This window comes from Sapajus apella, unplaced genomic scaffold (assembly GCF_009761245.1).
Source record: "Sapajus apella isolate SASKATOON/1434 unplaced genomic scaffold, GSC_monkey_1.0 scaffold8, whole genome shotgun sequence".
Classification (NCBI taxonomy): Eukaryota; Metazoa; Chordata; class Mammalia; order Primates; family Cebidae; genus Sapajus; species Sapajus apella.
This window is the reverse complement of record NW_022436948.1, coordinates 1,481,803-1,498,400: the sequence shown is the minus strand read 5'-3', so window position 1 is coordinate 1,498,400 and position 16,598 is coordinate 1,481,803. Positions and strand designations below refer to the sequence as shown.

Genomic DNA, 16,598 nt, shown 5'->3' with positions numbered 1-16,598 from the left:
CATGATGTGTAATCCTTTTAATGTGCTGTTGAATTTGGTTTGTTGAGAATTTTTCCATCAATAGTCATCAGAGATACTGGTCTGCAGTTTTTTTATTCTTCTTTATGTCTTTGGCTTTGATATCAGGGTAATGCAGGCTTCATAGAATGAGCCTGGAAATGTTCTCTTCTCTTTAGTTTTTTGGAAGAGTTTCAGGATTAGTGTTAATTATTCTCAAATGTTTGGTAGAATTCTCTAGTGAAACCATTAGGTCCTGGGCTTTTGTATTTTTGTTTTTGAGACAGAGTCTCGCGCTGTCACCCAGGCTGGAGTGCAGTGGCATGATCTCAGCTCACTGCAACTTCCACCTCCCAGGTTCAAATGATTCTTGTGCCTCAGTCTCCCAAGTAGCTGGGGTTTCAGATGCTCACCACCACACCCAGCTAACTTTTGTGGTGTTAGTAGAGATGGAGTTTCACCATGTTGGTCAGGCTGATCTCGAGTTCCTGACCTCAGTTGATCCACCTGCCTTGGCCTCCCAAAGTGCCGGGATTATAGGCATGGGCCACTGTGCCCAGCCATGGGCTTTTCTTTATTGGGAAATTTTTTATTACTGACACAATATTCTTATCCATTAATGGTTGGAATTAATTACTTTTCAAATTCATTATTCCTGCTATCACTGGTTACCATTTGCATGGAATATCTTTTTCCATTCTTTCACTTTCAGCTTGTGTATCCTTAGATCCAAACTGAGTTTCTGATAGATAATAACACATGGTTGAATACTGTGTATTTTTTTTTTTAATCCATTGACCCAATCTGTATCTTTTGACTGGGGAGTTTATTCATTGACATTTAAAGTAATCACTGATAGGGAAGACTTACTATTGCCATTTTGTTGTTTTCTGTATGCTTGTAGCATTTTGCTTGTTTTTTCCTTATTCTCTTACTGCCTTCCTTTGTGTTTCTTTTATGATTTTTTCTAATGATAGGTGTATTAGTCTGTTTTCACACTGCTGATAAAGACATACTTGAGACTGGGCAATTTACAAAAGAAAGAAATTTAATGGACTCACAATTCCACCTAGCTGGGGAGGCCTCACAATCATGGTGGAAGGTGAAAGGCACATCTCACATGGCAGCAGACAAAAGACAGCTTGTGCAGGGAAACTTCCCTTTATAAAACTGTCACATCTCATTATACTTATTCACTATCATGAGACTAGCATGGGAAAGACCCACCCCTGATTCAATTTCCTCCCACTGGGTCCCACCAACAACACATAGGAATTGTGGGAGCTGCAGTTCAAGATGAGATTTGGGTGGGGACACAGCCAACCCATATCAATAGGATTTGTTTTTTTTGTTTTTTTTTTTCCTTTTGTCTGCCTGGGGTACAGAATCTCATTTTTTTTGTGTGTATATTCTATAGGTATTTGCTTTGTGGTTACCATTACGATTACATAACACATCTTAAAATTTATAGCATATTGTTTTAACTGAAGCTTCAATTACATAGTAAAAAATTACTTCTTTACTTCCACCCCTTCACATTTTGTTATTGATTTCACAAATTACATCTTCATATATTGTATATCCATTAATATATTGTATTTTTAATGTTTTTGTCATATAAATGTTACACACCAAAATTACAATAGTACTGGTTACTATATTTGTTCATGTCCCTCTCTTTAGAGGAGAACCTTATATTTTCATACAGCTTAATGTTGCTGTTTACTGTCTTTTTATTTCAACTTGAAGGACTCCCTGTAGCATTTCTTGTAAAGCAGGCTAGTGGTAATGTACTCCCTCTACTTTTGTTTATCTGGAAAAGTCTTAATTTCTTCTTTATTTTTGAAGGACAGTTTTGCCAGATAAAGTATTCTTGGTTGACAGGGTTACTTTTTTTTTCTTTCAGTACTTAAAATATATCATTCCACTCCTTTCTGGCTTGCAAAGTTTTTTCTGAGAAAGCCACTGATCTTATGAATGCTCCCTTGTATGTGACCAATGGCTTTTCACTTGATGCTTTTAAGATTCTCTGTCTTCACTTTAGACAGTTTGATTGCAATGTATCTTAGCGTGGTTCTCCTTGAATTTATCCATATTTCATTTATTTGAGCTTGAACTTGTATGGTCCATTTCTTTCTACAGATTTGGGAAATTTTTAGCTATTATTTCTTCAAATAGGCTCTTAGCCCTTTTCTATCCCTCTTCTCCTTCTGGTATTCCTAGAATATTTGTATCAGTCTGCTTGATAGTATTCCATAAGTCCCTTAGTCTCTCTTCACTTTTCTTTTCTTTTTGCTCCTCTGACTCAGTGATTTCAAAAAAAGACAGTGACCTGTCTTCTTTTTTCTACCTCATCAGGTCTTTTGTTGGATGCCTCTAATGAATTTTTCAGTTCAGTTATTGTATTTTTCAGCTCCAGAATGTTTGTTTGGTTCATTTTTATAGTAATATCTTTTTGTTGATATGCTTATCTTGTTCTTGCTAAGTTTTTCTTATTTTGTTTAGTTGTCTATCTGTGTTCTCTTTTAGCTCATTGGGCATATTTATGACAGTTATTTTAATTTTTTTGTTAGACAGCTCATAGATCTGCATTTCTTTAGGGTCGGTTTCTGGAAATTTACTTTTGGTCCTTTGGTTGGGGCATATTTTTCTGCTTCTTACATGCCTTGTTTGTTTGTGTGCTTTGCTGAGATCTGACCATTTGAAAAAAGAACTGCTTCTCCCAGTCTTTGCAACCTGGCTGTTTACAGAGGAAGTTCTTTACCAATAAGCTAGCCAAAAAAATCTAGGACCTCTTATGCTTTTTCTGATTTCCTGTTCCTCCTGGTGTCTTCCTGGAAAACTAGCTCTAGTGTGCTTCTTATCTCTGTTTTTAGTGGCTCCCAAACTCAGTAGCAGTCTCATCACTGAGTCTGATGAGACTCGGGCAAGACAGAAGCCAGTCCTTTGGGCAGACTTCAGACAAGCCAGAACATTGGATTAATGATCCACTCTTTTATTTGCATCCAAAGAGAAGAGCCCCAATATGGGACTTCCTGCCAGTTAGTCTGCACCTTGCTATGTAGGGAATGGGGCACAAACAGGCATGCCAAACACTATGAAACTTCCTATCCCTTTCTTTGCAATCTCTTCTTAGTTTTACAATGGCCTGGGTACTGTAGCTTCTCAGTTGGTCTCCAGAGCTCTCACAGAGCCATTCTAGTCTACATATTGTTGTTAACTTAATGTCTCTATGGTGTCTCTGTGGGGGAAAGAAGGCCTGCAACTTCCTAGACTGCCATCTTGTTGAAGTCAGAGTCCAAACACCATTGATTTTTTAATGTTAACCTTATGGCCAGCAACTTAACTCGCTTCTTATTCTATTTATATTTTTCTGGTTGTTCTTGAATTTACCAAGTCACAATCTGTAGATATTGACTGTTCTATAGCTTCTTTTGTTATACCAGTATTCCTTTTCTTTATTCGTGCTGTCCAGGACCTTGGATGATATGTTACAACACTGTCCATGTTTTGTTCCTGAATCTCAGAGAGATTGTGAGTGAAGTTTCTCCATGATACACAGTTTTTGAAATAGGGTTTTAGTAGGTTAGCCTTCATTGTGCTAGGAAAGTTCTATTCCTGTTGTCTTAGAGCCTTTTTATTATCATATGTTGGTATGTAACTTTATGAAATGTTTTATCTATCCCCATTTTAAATTATAGTAAATAATAGCCTTGCCGATGTTGACCATCATTTTTGCATTTTTGACATAGACCTTATTTTTTTTATAGTCACTTATTGTTTTAACATCCTGTTTGATTTGGATGACTAATATTTGACTTAGGATTTTTGTTTATAAGTTAAATAGGCCTGTAATTTTTCTAAAATTTTTAACTTTTCTTATCTGAACAGTTAATGTGTTTGTCTTCTTGTTCTCCTTTCTGAAGCCTCTTCTATGAGACAGCAGTGCATAGAAACCAAGAGTGAAACCATCTAGTCCTTATGGATTTTTTTTTTTTTGTAGTTATCTTCATGGCCATCCTCATCATTTTGGCAGGAGAGAAATCTAGATATCTTAGTTGTAATTTCAGGTCCTTTTCTAGCTACTAGTTTCTTAAATTTTTGTTTCTTGTACAAATTTTTAGCTGTCATATTATAATAGGAATTTATCTAGAATTTGAAGATTTGAGGCTGCTTTGAAATAAGCCAGTCAATTGTGGCATTCAGGCAGAGAAATTGAATCTATAATTAGAGAACAGGGTAGTGATGGTAAGAGAATGAGAACTAAAAAAAGTCAGCTAATGCAATCAGAAAGAAGAATGCTAGGATTTTATTATAGTAGAGCTACAACAATTTCTGTGGTTATGGCTTCAAAGAGAAGGTATGGGAAGGAGTAACCAAATAAAGTGGACATTTAAAAATTATGGTGTATTGTATTTTACAAAGATAGCCCCACCCCAATGCCTGTCATCTAAAATCCTCTCCAACAATGTGACGTTGCCACTGTCCTATCAAGAGGTGATGTCTCTGTCTCATTCCCCTGAATCTGAGCCTGCCGTGTGACTGCTTTGATAAGAGAACAGGTGGAAGTAATGCAATACGAGTTCTGGGCATAGCCTTAATTGGCCTGGCAACTTCCATTTCCCTCCTCTTGGTGGCAGTCACCGTGTGAGAGTTGTGACTACCTTGAGGCCACTGGGCTATGAGAAGCTATCCCTCCATGTAGAGAGGTCCTGGAAGAGGAGATGCCACTTGAAGACAGAGAGAGGACAAGGAACAGTGAAACACCAAATGTAAGAAAAGAGTTCACCTGGGAAATGGAAGAGAGAAGACAAAATTACCAATATCAGGAATGGGAGAGGTGAAATTACCACAGATGCTACAGATACTACAAGGATTGCAAAGATAAATGATAAGCAAGTCTGTGCCAATAAATTTGACAATTTAGATAAAATGGACATATTTCCTGAAAGACGCATACTGCCAAAGCTCACTTAAGAAGAAAAAGCTAAACTTGAGTCATCTATATGTATTAAAGAAAATGAATTTGTAATATAAAGCCTTTTCCGCCAAAAATGACAACAAAAGAAAAATCCCAAGCTCAGATGGCATCACTATTGAATTCCAAACATTTAAGGAAGAAATACCCATTTTCATAAAATGTTCAAAAATTGAAGTGAAAGAAATACTTCCCAACTCATTCTGCAAGGCCAGCATATTCCTGGTTCCAAAACCAGATGAAGACACTGCAAGAAAATAAAACTACATGTCAAAATGTGTCATGAACATAGACCCAAAGTTCTAGCAAAACTTTAGCAAACCTCATGACCAAGCAGGGCTTATCCCAGGAATTCCAAGGTATGTGAAACGTTTGAAAATAAATATAATTCACCATATTAACAAACTAAAAAAGACACTGAAAAGGCATTTTGCAAAATCCAACATATTTTCCTCATAAAAACTCATAGCGGAATAGAAATAGAAGGAAACCTTCTCAACCTGATAAAGGAAATCTATGAAAAATCTACATGTAATGTCAGTCTTAACAGGGAAAGACTGAATGTGTTTCCCTAAGATCAGGAACAAAACAAGATCATCTGTTCTCTCCACTTCTGTTCAACAGTGTATTGGAAATTCCAGCTAGTGCAGTAAGGTTCTAAGAAATCAGAAGTATTCATATTGAAATGGAAAAAGTAAAACTGTCTTTATTTGCAGACATATTTGTCTATATAGAAAATGAAATTGATATTTTACAAAGTTATTAGAATGAATGAGTGACTTTAGCATTGTTGCAGAATGTAAGTTGCAAAATACAAAATCAAGGATATTTTTTACACCTGCAACAAATAGTTGAAATTGAAATGTGCAAAGCAATGCACTGAAAGCTGTATATTGAAAACTATACCACATTGCCTAGAGAAATTAAAGAACTAAATAAACGGAGAAATACATCATGGTCATTGGTTGGAAAACTCAGTATTGTCAAGATGTCAGTTTTCACCAGATTGATCTGTAGATTCAGTGCAAAATCTCAACAGGACTTTTTGGAGACATTGACAAACTGATTCTAAAATCCATATGGAAATGCAAAGGACATAGAATAGTCAAAACAACTTTCAAAAGGAAGAACAAAGTCAAAAGGCTAATATTATTTGATTTCAAGATAGTAATTAAGGAAGTATGGTTTTGGCATAAAGATAAGTATACAAACAACTGAGTCTTTAGAGCAGTTTTAGGTTCATAGGAAAATTGAGTGGTAGTTACAGAATTTCCCATATACCCACTGCCCTCACATATGCATAGCCTCCCCCCATTATCAGGATCTCCCACTATCATGCTGCATTCACCACAGTCGAAGAAGCTACATGGACATATCATCATCACCCAAAGCCCACAGTTTACATTGGGGCTCACTTTTGATGTTGCACATTCTCTCTCTTTGGACAAATTTATAATGACCTGTATCCACCATCACAATGTGAGACCAGAGTAGTTTCGCTGCCCTAAAAATCCTCTGTACTCTGCCTGTTCATCCCTCTCCCCTCCTAACCTCGGCAACCACTAATCTTCTTAATATCTTCGTAGTTTTGCCTTTTCCATAATGTGATCTAGTTGGAATCAAACATGCAAATCAAAATGATTTGCATGTTTGATTTCAAATGTAATAAAAAATGCTTATATCTACGTACAAAAAGTATGTAGCCTTTTCAGATTGGCTTTTTACACATAGTAATTTATATTCAATATTCTTTGATGCCTTTTCATGGCTTGATAGCTCATTACTTTTTAGTGCTAAAGAATATTTTGGATGTACCACCGTTTATTAACTCACTTGCTAAAGGTTTATTGCTTCCAGGCTTTGGCAGTTATGAATAAAGCAGCTATAAACATCTGTGTGCAGGTTTTTTTGTGGACATGAGTTTTCAACTCCTTTAGGTAAGTGCCAAGGAACACAATTGCTGGGTAGTATGGTGAGAGTGTGTTTAGTTTTGTCAGAAACTGCCAAACTGTCCGTCAGAGTGCCTGTATTGTTTTGCATTCCCACCAGCAATGAATATTGTTTCACACTGTCACCAGTATTCAGTGCTGTCAGCAGTTCTGGATTTGGGCCATTCTAGTAGGCATGTAGTAGTATCTCATTTTAATTTGCAGATTCCTAATGACATGTGATATAGAGCATCTTTTCATGTGTTTATTTGCCGTCTGTATATCTTCTTGAATGAGGTGTCTGTTAAATTTTTTGACCATTTTTTAATCAGTTATTCATTTTCTTATTGTTGAGTTTAGAGAGTTTTTGTATATTTGATTTTAAGAGTTCTTTATAGATTTATAGATTTATGAGATACAAATTCCAGCAAAAGAGTTATTTCTTTCATGAATTTTGCCTTTGGTGTTACATCTAAAAAGTCATAGCCAAACCGAAGATCATCTAGATTTTCTCCTGTGTTATCTCCTAGGAGTTTTATAGTTTTGCATTTTACGTATAGGTCTGTGACCTATTTTGAGTTAATTTTTGTGAAGGGTGTAAAACCTGTGCCTAGATTCTTCTTCTTCTTCTTTGCTCCTTTGTCAAAGATCAGTTGACTGTATTTATGTAGGTCTATTTCTAGACTTTTTATTCTGTTCCATTGATATATTTGTGTATTCTTTCACCATTACTATGCTGTCTTGATTACTCTAGCTTTATAGTAAGCATTGAAGTCAGGTAATGTTAGTATTCCAGCTTCATTCTATTTTTTCAATATTGTGTTTGCTCTTCTGGATCTTTTCCCTTTTTATATCAGTGTTAGGAACAGTTCATCAGTATCTACAAAATAACTTGTCAGAATGTTGATTGGGATTGTATTGAATCTCTATGTCAAGTTGGACAGAACTAACATTGAGTCTTTCTGTCCATAAACATGGAATATCCATCTGTTTGGTTCTTTGATTTCTTTCTTTGGAATTTTATAGTTTTCCTTATACACATCTTATATATACTTTGTCAAATTTATACCTAAATATTTTAGTTTGGGGAGTGTTAGTGTAAATGATATTATATTTTTAATTTCAAATTCTGTTCATTTTTGGTCACAATTAATTTTAGAGGCACAAAGGCAATTCAGTGGAAAAAGAATAGTCTTTTCAACAATGTTGCTGGAATAAGTGGATATCCCTGTGCAAAAAAAAAAAAAGCAAAAAACAACCAAGCAACCAAACAAATGGACTTCATTTATATTTTGCACCATTTACAAAATGAATTCCTAATGGGCCATAGACCTAAACGTATAAAAATTCTAGAAACAAACAGAAGGTAATCTTTGTGACATTGAGTTAGGCAAGTTTTTAGCAACACCAAAAAAGACTTTACATAAAAGGAAAAACTGATCAAGTTTAAAAATTACTTCTTTCAAAAGACACCATTTAAACAGTGAGAAATAAACTCACAAACAGGGAGAAAATGTTTGCAAGTCATATAGCTAATAAATGATTGGATAACCACAATCCACTAGTATAAAGACTTAAAACGCAACAAGGGGAAACATAGTTTTTAAACTGGGAAAAATATTTGAATGGACACTTTACCAAAAAAAGATACACAAATGTGAAATAAACACATGAAAAGCTGGTCAACATTGTTAGTCATTGATGAAATGCAAAGGAGGTGCCACAACACATCTCTTGGAATGGCTGAAATTAAAGACTGCCCAAACCAAATGTCAACAGCAATGTGGAGGAACCAGTACTATCATCTGCTGTGACTAGGTATGTAAATAGTACAATCACTTTTAAAGACACTTTGACACAACCAGGCACTGTGGCTCATACTTGTAATTCCAGCACTTTGGGAGGCCAAGGCAGATGGAGTGCTTGAGGTCAAGAGTTCGAAACCAGCCTGGCCAACATGGCAAAACCCCATCTCTACTAAAAATACAAGTATTAGCCAGGCATGGTGGCACATGCCTGTAATCCCAGCTACTCAGGAGGTTGAGGCAGGAGAATCACTCAAATCCAGAAGGTAGAGGTTGTAGTGAGCTGAGATTGCACCACTGCACTCCCACTTGGGCCTCAGAACAAGACCCAGAACCAAACAAAGACAGTTTGACAGTTTCTTTAAAAGTTATAGATATGGCTGGATGTGGTGGCTCACACCTGTAATCCCAGCACTTTGGGAGGCCGAGGCGGACAGATCACAAGGTCAGGAGTTCAAAACCAGCCTGGCCAGCATGGTGAAACCCTGTCTCTACTAAAAATATAAAAATTAGCCTGGCATGGTGGTACACATCTGTAGTCCCAGCTACTCAGGAGACTGAGGCAGGAGAACCGCTGAACTCAGGAGGCGAAGGTTGTGGTGAGCCAAGATCATGCCACTGCACTCCAGCCTGGGCGATAGAGCAAAACTCTGTCTCAAAAAAAAAGTTACAGATATGCCTACCATGTGCCCTAGACATTTCGCTCCTTAGTTATTTACCCAAGAGAAATGAAAGCGTATGTTCACATAGACTTATACATGAATGCCTACAGGAGTTTCTTTGTAATAGACAAGATAGTCAAAAACCAGAAGCAATCCAAGTGGCCATCAACCAGTAAATTGATAGAACAGATGGTGGCATGTCCATACGGTAGAGTACTACGAGGTGAAAAAAAAAAACAAACAGTGATACACACTCCAGCATAGATAAATTTCAAAATAATTATGCAGAGTGAAAGAAGCCAGACAAAAAGGAATTATTATACAATTCCATTTGTATACATTTTGAGAAAATGCAGACTCATCTACAGTGGCAGAAAGCAGGTCAGTTGTTGCCAGAATGAGATGTGAGGAGACAGGAGGTTTGGAGAGTGAGGTCTCCTGGGCACATACAAATGTCAAAACTTATCAAAGCATCCCTTTAAGTGTGTGCAGTTTATTGTATGTCAGTTGTACCACAGTAACTCCAGGAGAAGAAATCACAATGGGAATGAGAAAATGCTCATAAGTAAATGACAAAAAGCATCACAACTACATGAATCAGAAAGAGAAAAATTCAAATAAGTAGAAGGAGGCAAACAGTAAAGTTAAGAGCAGAAATTAGTTTTGTAAGCAACAAAGACCTAGCAGTAGGCAGTAACAAAGCCTCTAAGGTGTCAGTACTTAGAGGAGGTTGATTAAAATCAACAGAACCAGTAAGGCTGATTAAGAAGACTGGAGATGTCCCGACCAAAATGTATTCAGAATGGAAACACAGGTGTCCTTCAGGGTCCAGCAGCGATTGCTGCAATGGAGAGTCACAGACACTTCAGTACTGACAGGTCTTACAACTGGGACGAAACAGAACATTTCTTAGAAAAGTGTACATTGCTAAAAGCGACTTAAGCATATGTAGAAAATTGGAATAGAACTCTGCCTATTATAGAAGTTAAACCACACACACGGAAGAAATAAATTTAAGAAAATAGAAAAAAGGAGGGGCTGTGGGGAAGTGGTTGGCCCAGACGACCTTGAGTGAGTTGTAGACATCTTTTGGGGGATGATAATCCCTATTTTATGTAATCTTTTTTAGGGATTAGAAAAATGGGGAAGAACTCTGCAGCTCATTATGTGGTGTTACTACAACCTTTATCTCCAAACCAGACAAGGACAGTAAATAAAAACAAAACGATAGCATGTCATGAAAATACACGTTTATACACTTAGGTGATCTTTAAAAATTTAGCAAACAAAATTCTAATTATATATTTTTAAAGCTTCATTAATTCCCCTTAAATCTATCATTTCAACATGATTTTTAATAAAAGTCTCATCATTTTTTCATAGTACTTAAAAATTGAATCCCAACATGGAAATAGAAAACTAACAATATAAAACCATAGTAATCAAAAGTGAGTAGTAATTTGCAGCAGAACAGTGGCACAGCATACAAATCTGAAAAGAGACCTGCAGACCCATGGGGCAGCACTGGCAAAGAGGCCTGCCTGTATTTAAAAGAAAATGTAAACTAGATGGAGGCTTATCTTTCTCACAGAAAATTAAGTCTGAAAACAGTTGACCTCCAGATGCTCTGGAGGCTCCATGGCCTGGAGCCTGATTCCTTCTTTGTCCCATCTAAGAGGCCTCTTCTGACTTCAGGGTCTTCACAATCCCTAGAGATGGCCAAATCCCTGAGCACCCGGTCTGAATTCCAGGCACAGAGACACTCTGGCCAGCTCAGCTCGTCATCCAGAGTGCAGGCACAGGGCTGTACTTGCTGTGGGATAGCTGGGATGGCCAGGCGTACACACAGCCGCCTGCAAGAGGACTGGGGCTCTGCCGTGCAGGAGGAAGAGAAGGAAGGCAAGGCTGCAGCCAGCAGTCTATGCTAGACGCAGTGCTCATGGAAGAAATGGACCATGTGGCCAACGAACACTCCTGGAGCAACAGGCTGGCTGTGCAGAGAAGCAGCTGTCATATACCATCCACAAAGCACATGCCAGGCCAGTTAAGGACCTGAGTGTGCAGAGCAGTACCTGGCAGTGTTTCTGGTCTCAAGCAGGGTTCTTCAATACGGCAAACCCAAATTATCAAGAAAAGTGAATAAATTTGACTAAAATTTCAAGAATTATTTACCTTAACCCACATATTTGGCAAAGGAAAACCATATAGTGGAAAGAGATTTCTGATGACTTACGTGACCAACAAAGGATAGACTTGGTTACAGGCTGATTCCTGCACCTGCATAGCTCAAAGCCATCCATTTGGAGGATCCTTGCTGGGGCATAGGGATGTTCCATGTCTTGACAAAGGGGATTTCACCCTCATAAATGCAGAAGTCAGGGCTCATGGACCTGAACCTTTAATATCCAAGCCTTTTAGTGTATAGTAATTAGACTTTACCTCAAGGAAGAAACAAAGACAAGCTGATAGAACCTAGAACAAGGGATGTTCTTAGAAGAGACAGTATGGGCGGGCCAAGAAATAGCAAATGGCCAGAAAAGTTGCCCAGAAAGAGCCCTGGTGGCCAGAATGATGCTGGTTGGCTGCAGCTCTTTCCCTGCTCTGGGAGAGTGGAGAATGGGGAGCAGCCACCTCAGAGGGCCAGGTAGATGGGGCTGAGGGGCTGAACCGTTTCTCTTACACAGGGCACAGTGGCAGACAGAGGGCCCAGGGCCATGGTAGGCTGGGGGTGGGGTGGGAGGCACAGCTCTGCAACTTGAGGTCACCAGGGTATCCGTCCCACTGGCGGGCAGTTTGGCAGTGAACGCAGCCCCAGAGGGTTGTCTGCAAGACCATAGGGCAGGATGCTCCCCTGGGTTTGGCCACCTCACAGTGGTTATGTTGGCACAGGAGCCGTGGGAAGGAACGAGTCAGTTCTGATGACCTTGGCCTGTGTCCTCAACTGCACAGAGCTGTGGGAACAAACAAGACCATCCAGAAGAGGACCAGCAGCCTGTCTGTCCTGTCTATTCAGAGCTGCTGTGGCAGGGAGGCGGGACCACTGTAGGCACAGGAACGGGATGGTTCTATTGTAGGGAAAAGGGGAGGCTGTGGGTATGTTCTGATGGAGGTACAGGGAAGCCAAGGTGGGCTCTGCAGAAGGTAGCCTCCTGTGCAGCTGTTCGAAGAACACAGGGACATCTCTGGCTGGTCCTGGATTGGAAGCTGGAAGGGGTGGGCATGGGGCAACCACTAGGAAGCTGCACTCCTTCCTCAAAGCCTGGCCCACTGGGCCGAGTGCTGTGGAGGTTGTAGTTTGGGTCAGAGTAGTTCTGCCCTGTGTGGTCTGGCCGACGTCTGTCTGCAGCTTAGACTCTCAGGCCAGGCCAGACCCTTTACTGGATCAGGGGACAGATCAGATGGGAGCACTCTGGAGTCTGTTGCTAAAGAAATGGTGTGAGGAAAACGAAAGAGGAAGAAGGCCAGGCACAGATGCCTAGACCCGGGTCAGTGAGCCCGAGGCCGTGGGACACCTGCAGGTTCCTCGGGTGCCAGCCAGACACACTTCACACTGTGAGTGGGACCCTCCCATGGGGTCCACAGGACAGGTGGCTGTGGGCATGTAGTGGGCATCTCTGGGAGATGTCCTGCCTGCAGTCTTCGCAGAGCTTTACTTGGCTTAGTTGCATGGAAGCTGACTGTGCCTGACACCCTCTCACTGGCTCTAGGTGATTTCATCCTGGTGAAGTCTGTCCCAGCTGTCCTTTGTGAGGCACATTGGTGGGAACTGGTGTCACACCGTTTCCCATCCAAGGCTTCTGCAGAGCTGTAGACACTCCTGAAATTCTCTTACAAAGCATGTGTTCAGAATTAATGACTCCTAACAATTGTAGGTTTCTGTAGGATCTGCTTTAAAGTTTGCCCAGAAGACTGAATTCAGCTTAAAGATCCTCTAAGTCCGTGGAGGCTTCTAATCTATGGAAAAAAGGGGCCTGTGTTTCTTATAGGCATTGGATCATTTCATGCTTTTTCTGTAAGTTAGGGAAACCTGCATGTTCATTTCCATTTTGGAAGGTAGAAGGAACGTGTCATAGGAATTGGAGGATTTGTCCATTCAACAAATATTTATTGATCTTCTGTATGTGCCAGGTACATACTGCAAGTGCTGGGATAGGTCAGTAAAGAGGGCAGACAAAAACTTCAGAAACTTCTTACTGTACTGGGGTAGGATGGGGATAGAGAGCCCAACATGGATCTGTAAATTGCATGGAGATCAGAATGAGGGTGGAGGGCTCAAGTGGCAGGTAAAGGAAGCCTCCCTGAGAAGGGCTTTTGTACAGGGACCTAAAGTGGGGCAGCCTTGGCCACCTCTGGGATGGGTGTTTCAGCTGATGAAGCTGTGGACAGAAGCTCTGGGCAAGCAGCAAGGAGGCCCTGAGGGTGGCCAGAAGCTGGGGCCAGGTGCAGGGTGAGAGGTGATAGGGCCAATGGATCCAGCCAGAAGACTGCCGGCATTTTCTTGGGAACCACTGGACTGTTTTGTGCCGAGGAATGGCCTGTGCTGGCCAAGAGGAGAGGGCTTGAGACAGGCACCAGGTTCCTCTTAGGAGAGGGCACCATGACACAGGCAGGGTGGCATGGCTTGACCCATGGTCTAGCAGTGGCTGTGGCCAGAAGTCAGATCCTACGTCTCTTCTAAAAGTGGACCCAAGGGGATCTGCCGATAACTACTGTGACAGGGAGAGACGGGGTGAGGGTGACCCCAGAGTGGGTCTGAGCAGCTGGAGGTCAGCGCTGGGGCAGATCCACAGCAGGGCTTAGACAGGTGAGGTTGGCGGCTAATTGTCTTGTGCTGCCTGCCCTACTCCACTTGTCAGTTCTGCCCCACTAGGCTCTTGGGGGCCGTGGAGCAGCCCTGAGACTTCAGGCCTCCAAATACAACTGTGGTCATTGTCAGGCAGGGGCTGTGCTATGGAGTGAGGGAGGGAGGGAATACATGAAGGCTGGTTCCAGCCTGGGCATTAGCCTCCTGCAATCTCAAGTCCTGCCACCTCCCCAGATCTAAGCCCAAATGTCTCTCACCTGCCCTGGCCGTGTCCCCACCGCCCAGTCGGCCCTCATTTCCGACGTGTGCTGCTGAGCATCTTCTCCTGCAGCCGTGGGCCACACTGCTGACATCACTTAATAAAACGCGCATTTGCCAGTCCCTCCCCCGAGATACTTCCATGAAATTAGATTGGGCCACTGGCTTGCCAGAAGTCCTCCAGAGGCCTCTCTCTGCCCTCTCAATACCACCCCATCTCTCATCAGGCCCCTGGCTGCTCCAGGTCCCCTGCCCATCTGCCCTGGCTGCCCTTGCTGCTGTCCTGTGTCCCCTGCTCCCCAGGCTGGGACATGCCTTCCTCCATCAGCCTCACAGCCCCTCCCCCCCCAGCTTTGGGCTAAGCTTCAGGGTCACCCCAGGAGCATTCCTTGAAGTACATACACCCCTTTTTCTTTTTCACAGAACCCTGCCCTTTCTCCCATATTGATTTTACCTCAATTTATGGTTCTTCCTTTGTCTTTTCATTGCATTATTGTTTAGCTCCTGGGCTGTGTCTCCCCCCAATACCTCACACCCTGTATATGTAGCGCCCAGCAAAAGGTGCTCCTGACACCACAACTCCCAGGCTGAGCACAACATCTCTGCTGTTTGTGGGGCTCAGAAAGAGAAAACAGGCATATTGTGAAGGCATGTGTTTGTTTGAGCTGATAACGAATACCTAAGTTGCCATTGGCATGCATGGTTAGTGTCATGCAGGTCAGCTGCACATATGCAGCTGCTGTAATCCCAACACCCCATCTCCTTGTGCATTCAGTGCCATTGTCCCTTGCAGAGGAACAGGAAATATGCAGTTTAATGTTTTCAAGGGCTTAAGAGCTCTCATTTTTATAAGAAGTATCATGGTCCCCGCTTATCTGTAGGAGATGTGTGTCAAGACTCCCAGTAGACTCCTGAAAGTGTAAACAGTACTGAACCCTGTATGTGCTGGTATTTTTCCTATAAATACATACCTATCATAAAGTTTTATTTATAATTAGACACAGTAAGAGATTAACAGCCATCACTAATAATAAAATTAGGCTTGGACACAAGCCCTGTGACGCTGTGACCATCAATCTGATCACCAAGACGGCTGCTCGTGGCCCAGTGGCATCTGCAGCGTGGATGGTTCTCATCCCAGGCTGGACAGCAAAAGATTTCATCACACTCCTCAGAATGGCTTACGACTGAAAGCCTGGAAGTGTTTATTTCTGGAATTTTTCATTTAATATCTTGAGATCATGGTTGATGGTGGGTAACTGAAACCCCTGAAACTGAAACCTCAGATAAGGAGGACCTGCTATAATAAAATAAAGACATAACTTCCTTTCTGGTATTTCCCACAGATTTCTCACAAGAAGGGAGGCTCATTGATTATGGGAAAACATAATGGTAAAAAAATCAGTGTAAAATAACTTTTAAATTGATTTTTGTCTTTATGATCTTAAGCTGCTGAATCACTCTATGACTTTTTGTTGCACTCCTCTTTCGGTTGGCTGGGATCCTGCAGAATTGCCAGTGCATCCCTGTAACCAGCAGGCTTGGGCTGGGCAGCGTCAGCACTGAGTCTGAGCTCCCTCACGAGTGCGCTTTCTTTTCCCTCCAGCTGGAACGTGGTGGGCATCCAGGGATCCCTGCTCAGCATTTTCGTGGAGCCCATTTACTTCTCGAGCATCATCCTGGGCAGCCTCTATCATGGGGACCACCTTTCCAGGGCCATGTACCAGCGGATCTCCAACATAGAGGACCTGCCACCTCTCTACACCCTCAACAAGCCTTTGCTAAGTGGCAAGTATCTCTAGAATGTGCCCATTTCAGCTCTATCTTGATTTTGCAATGTTTTAATCCTCGTGAATGAGAAAACCACCACCTGAGCTACTCTGTGGGTATCAGAGAAACATCAGAGTTCTTCTAAAGGGACCCATGGTGATATTTCTGGATCTTTCTGGGCCTTGTCCCTAGGGCCTTTTAAGTGAGTCCCTTGGTAAAATTAATCTCTTTTATCGATCACAAACCTAGCCATTCATAGAATTGATGGTCTCACACCTGTCATCTCAACACTTTGGGAAGCCAAGGCTAGTGGATTGCTTGAGCCCAGAAGTTCAAGACCAGCCTACGAAACATGGTGAAACCCCATCTCTACAAAAAATTAACCAGATATGGTTC

General features: G+C 41.4%; 1 protein-coding gene across 13 annotated transcripts in view; it reads left to right on the top strand.

Moving 5' to 3' along the window:
- The window catches only part of ADARB1 (adenosine deaminase RNA specific B1), a 148,088-nt gene that overhangs the window by 111,201 nt on the left and 20,289 nt on the right, over positions 1–16,598 (top strand). For all 13 annotated transcript variants that reach the window (XR_004268558.1, XM_032276723.1, XM_032276725.1 and 10 more), the window contains one exon: positions 16,039–16,220. Coding sequence is in view for 12 of the 13 variants with exons in the window: in XM_032276723.1 (XP_032132614.1) it covers positions 16,039–16,220 (182 nt within the window). In the remaining variant the exon portion in view is untranslated. The remainder of the gene's footprint in view (positions 1–16,038; positions 16,221–16,598) is intronic.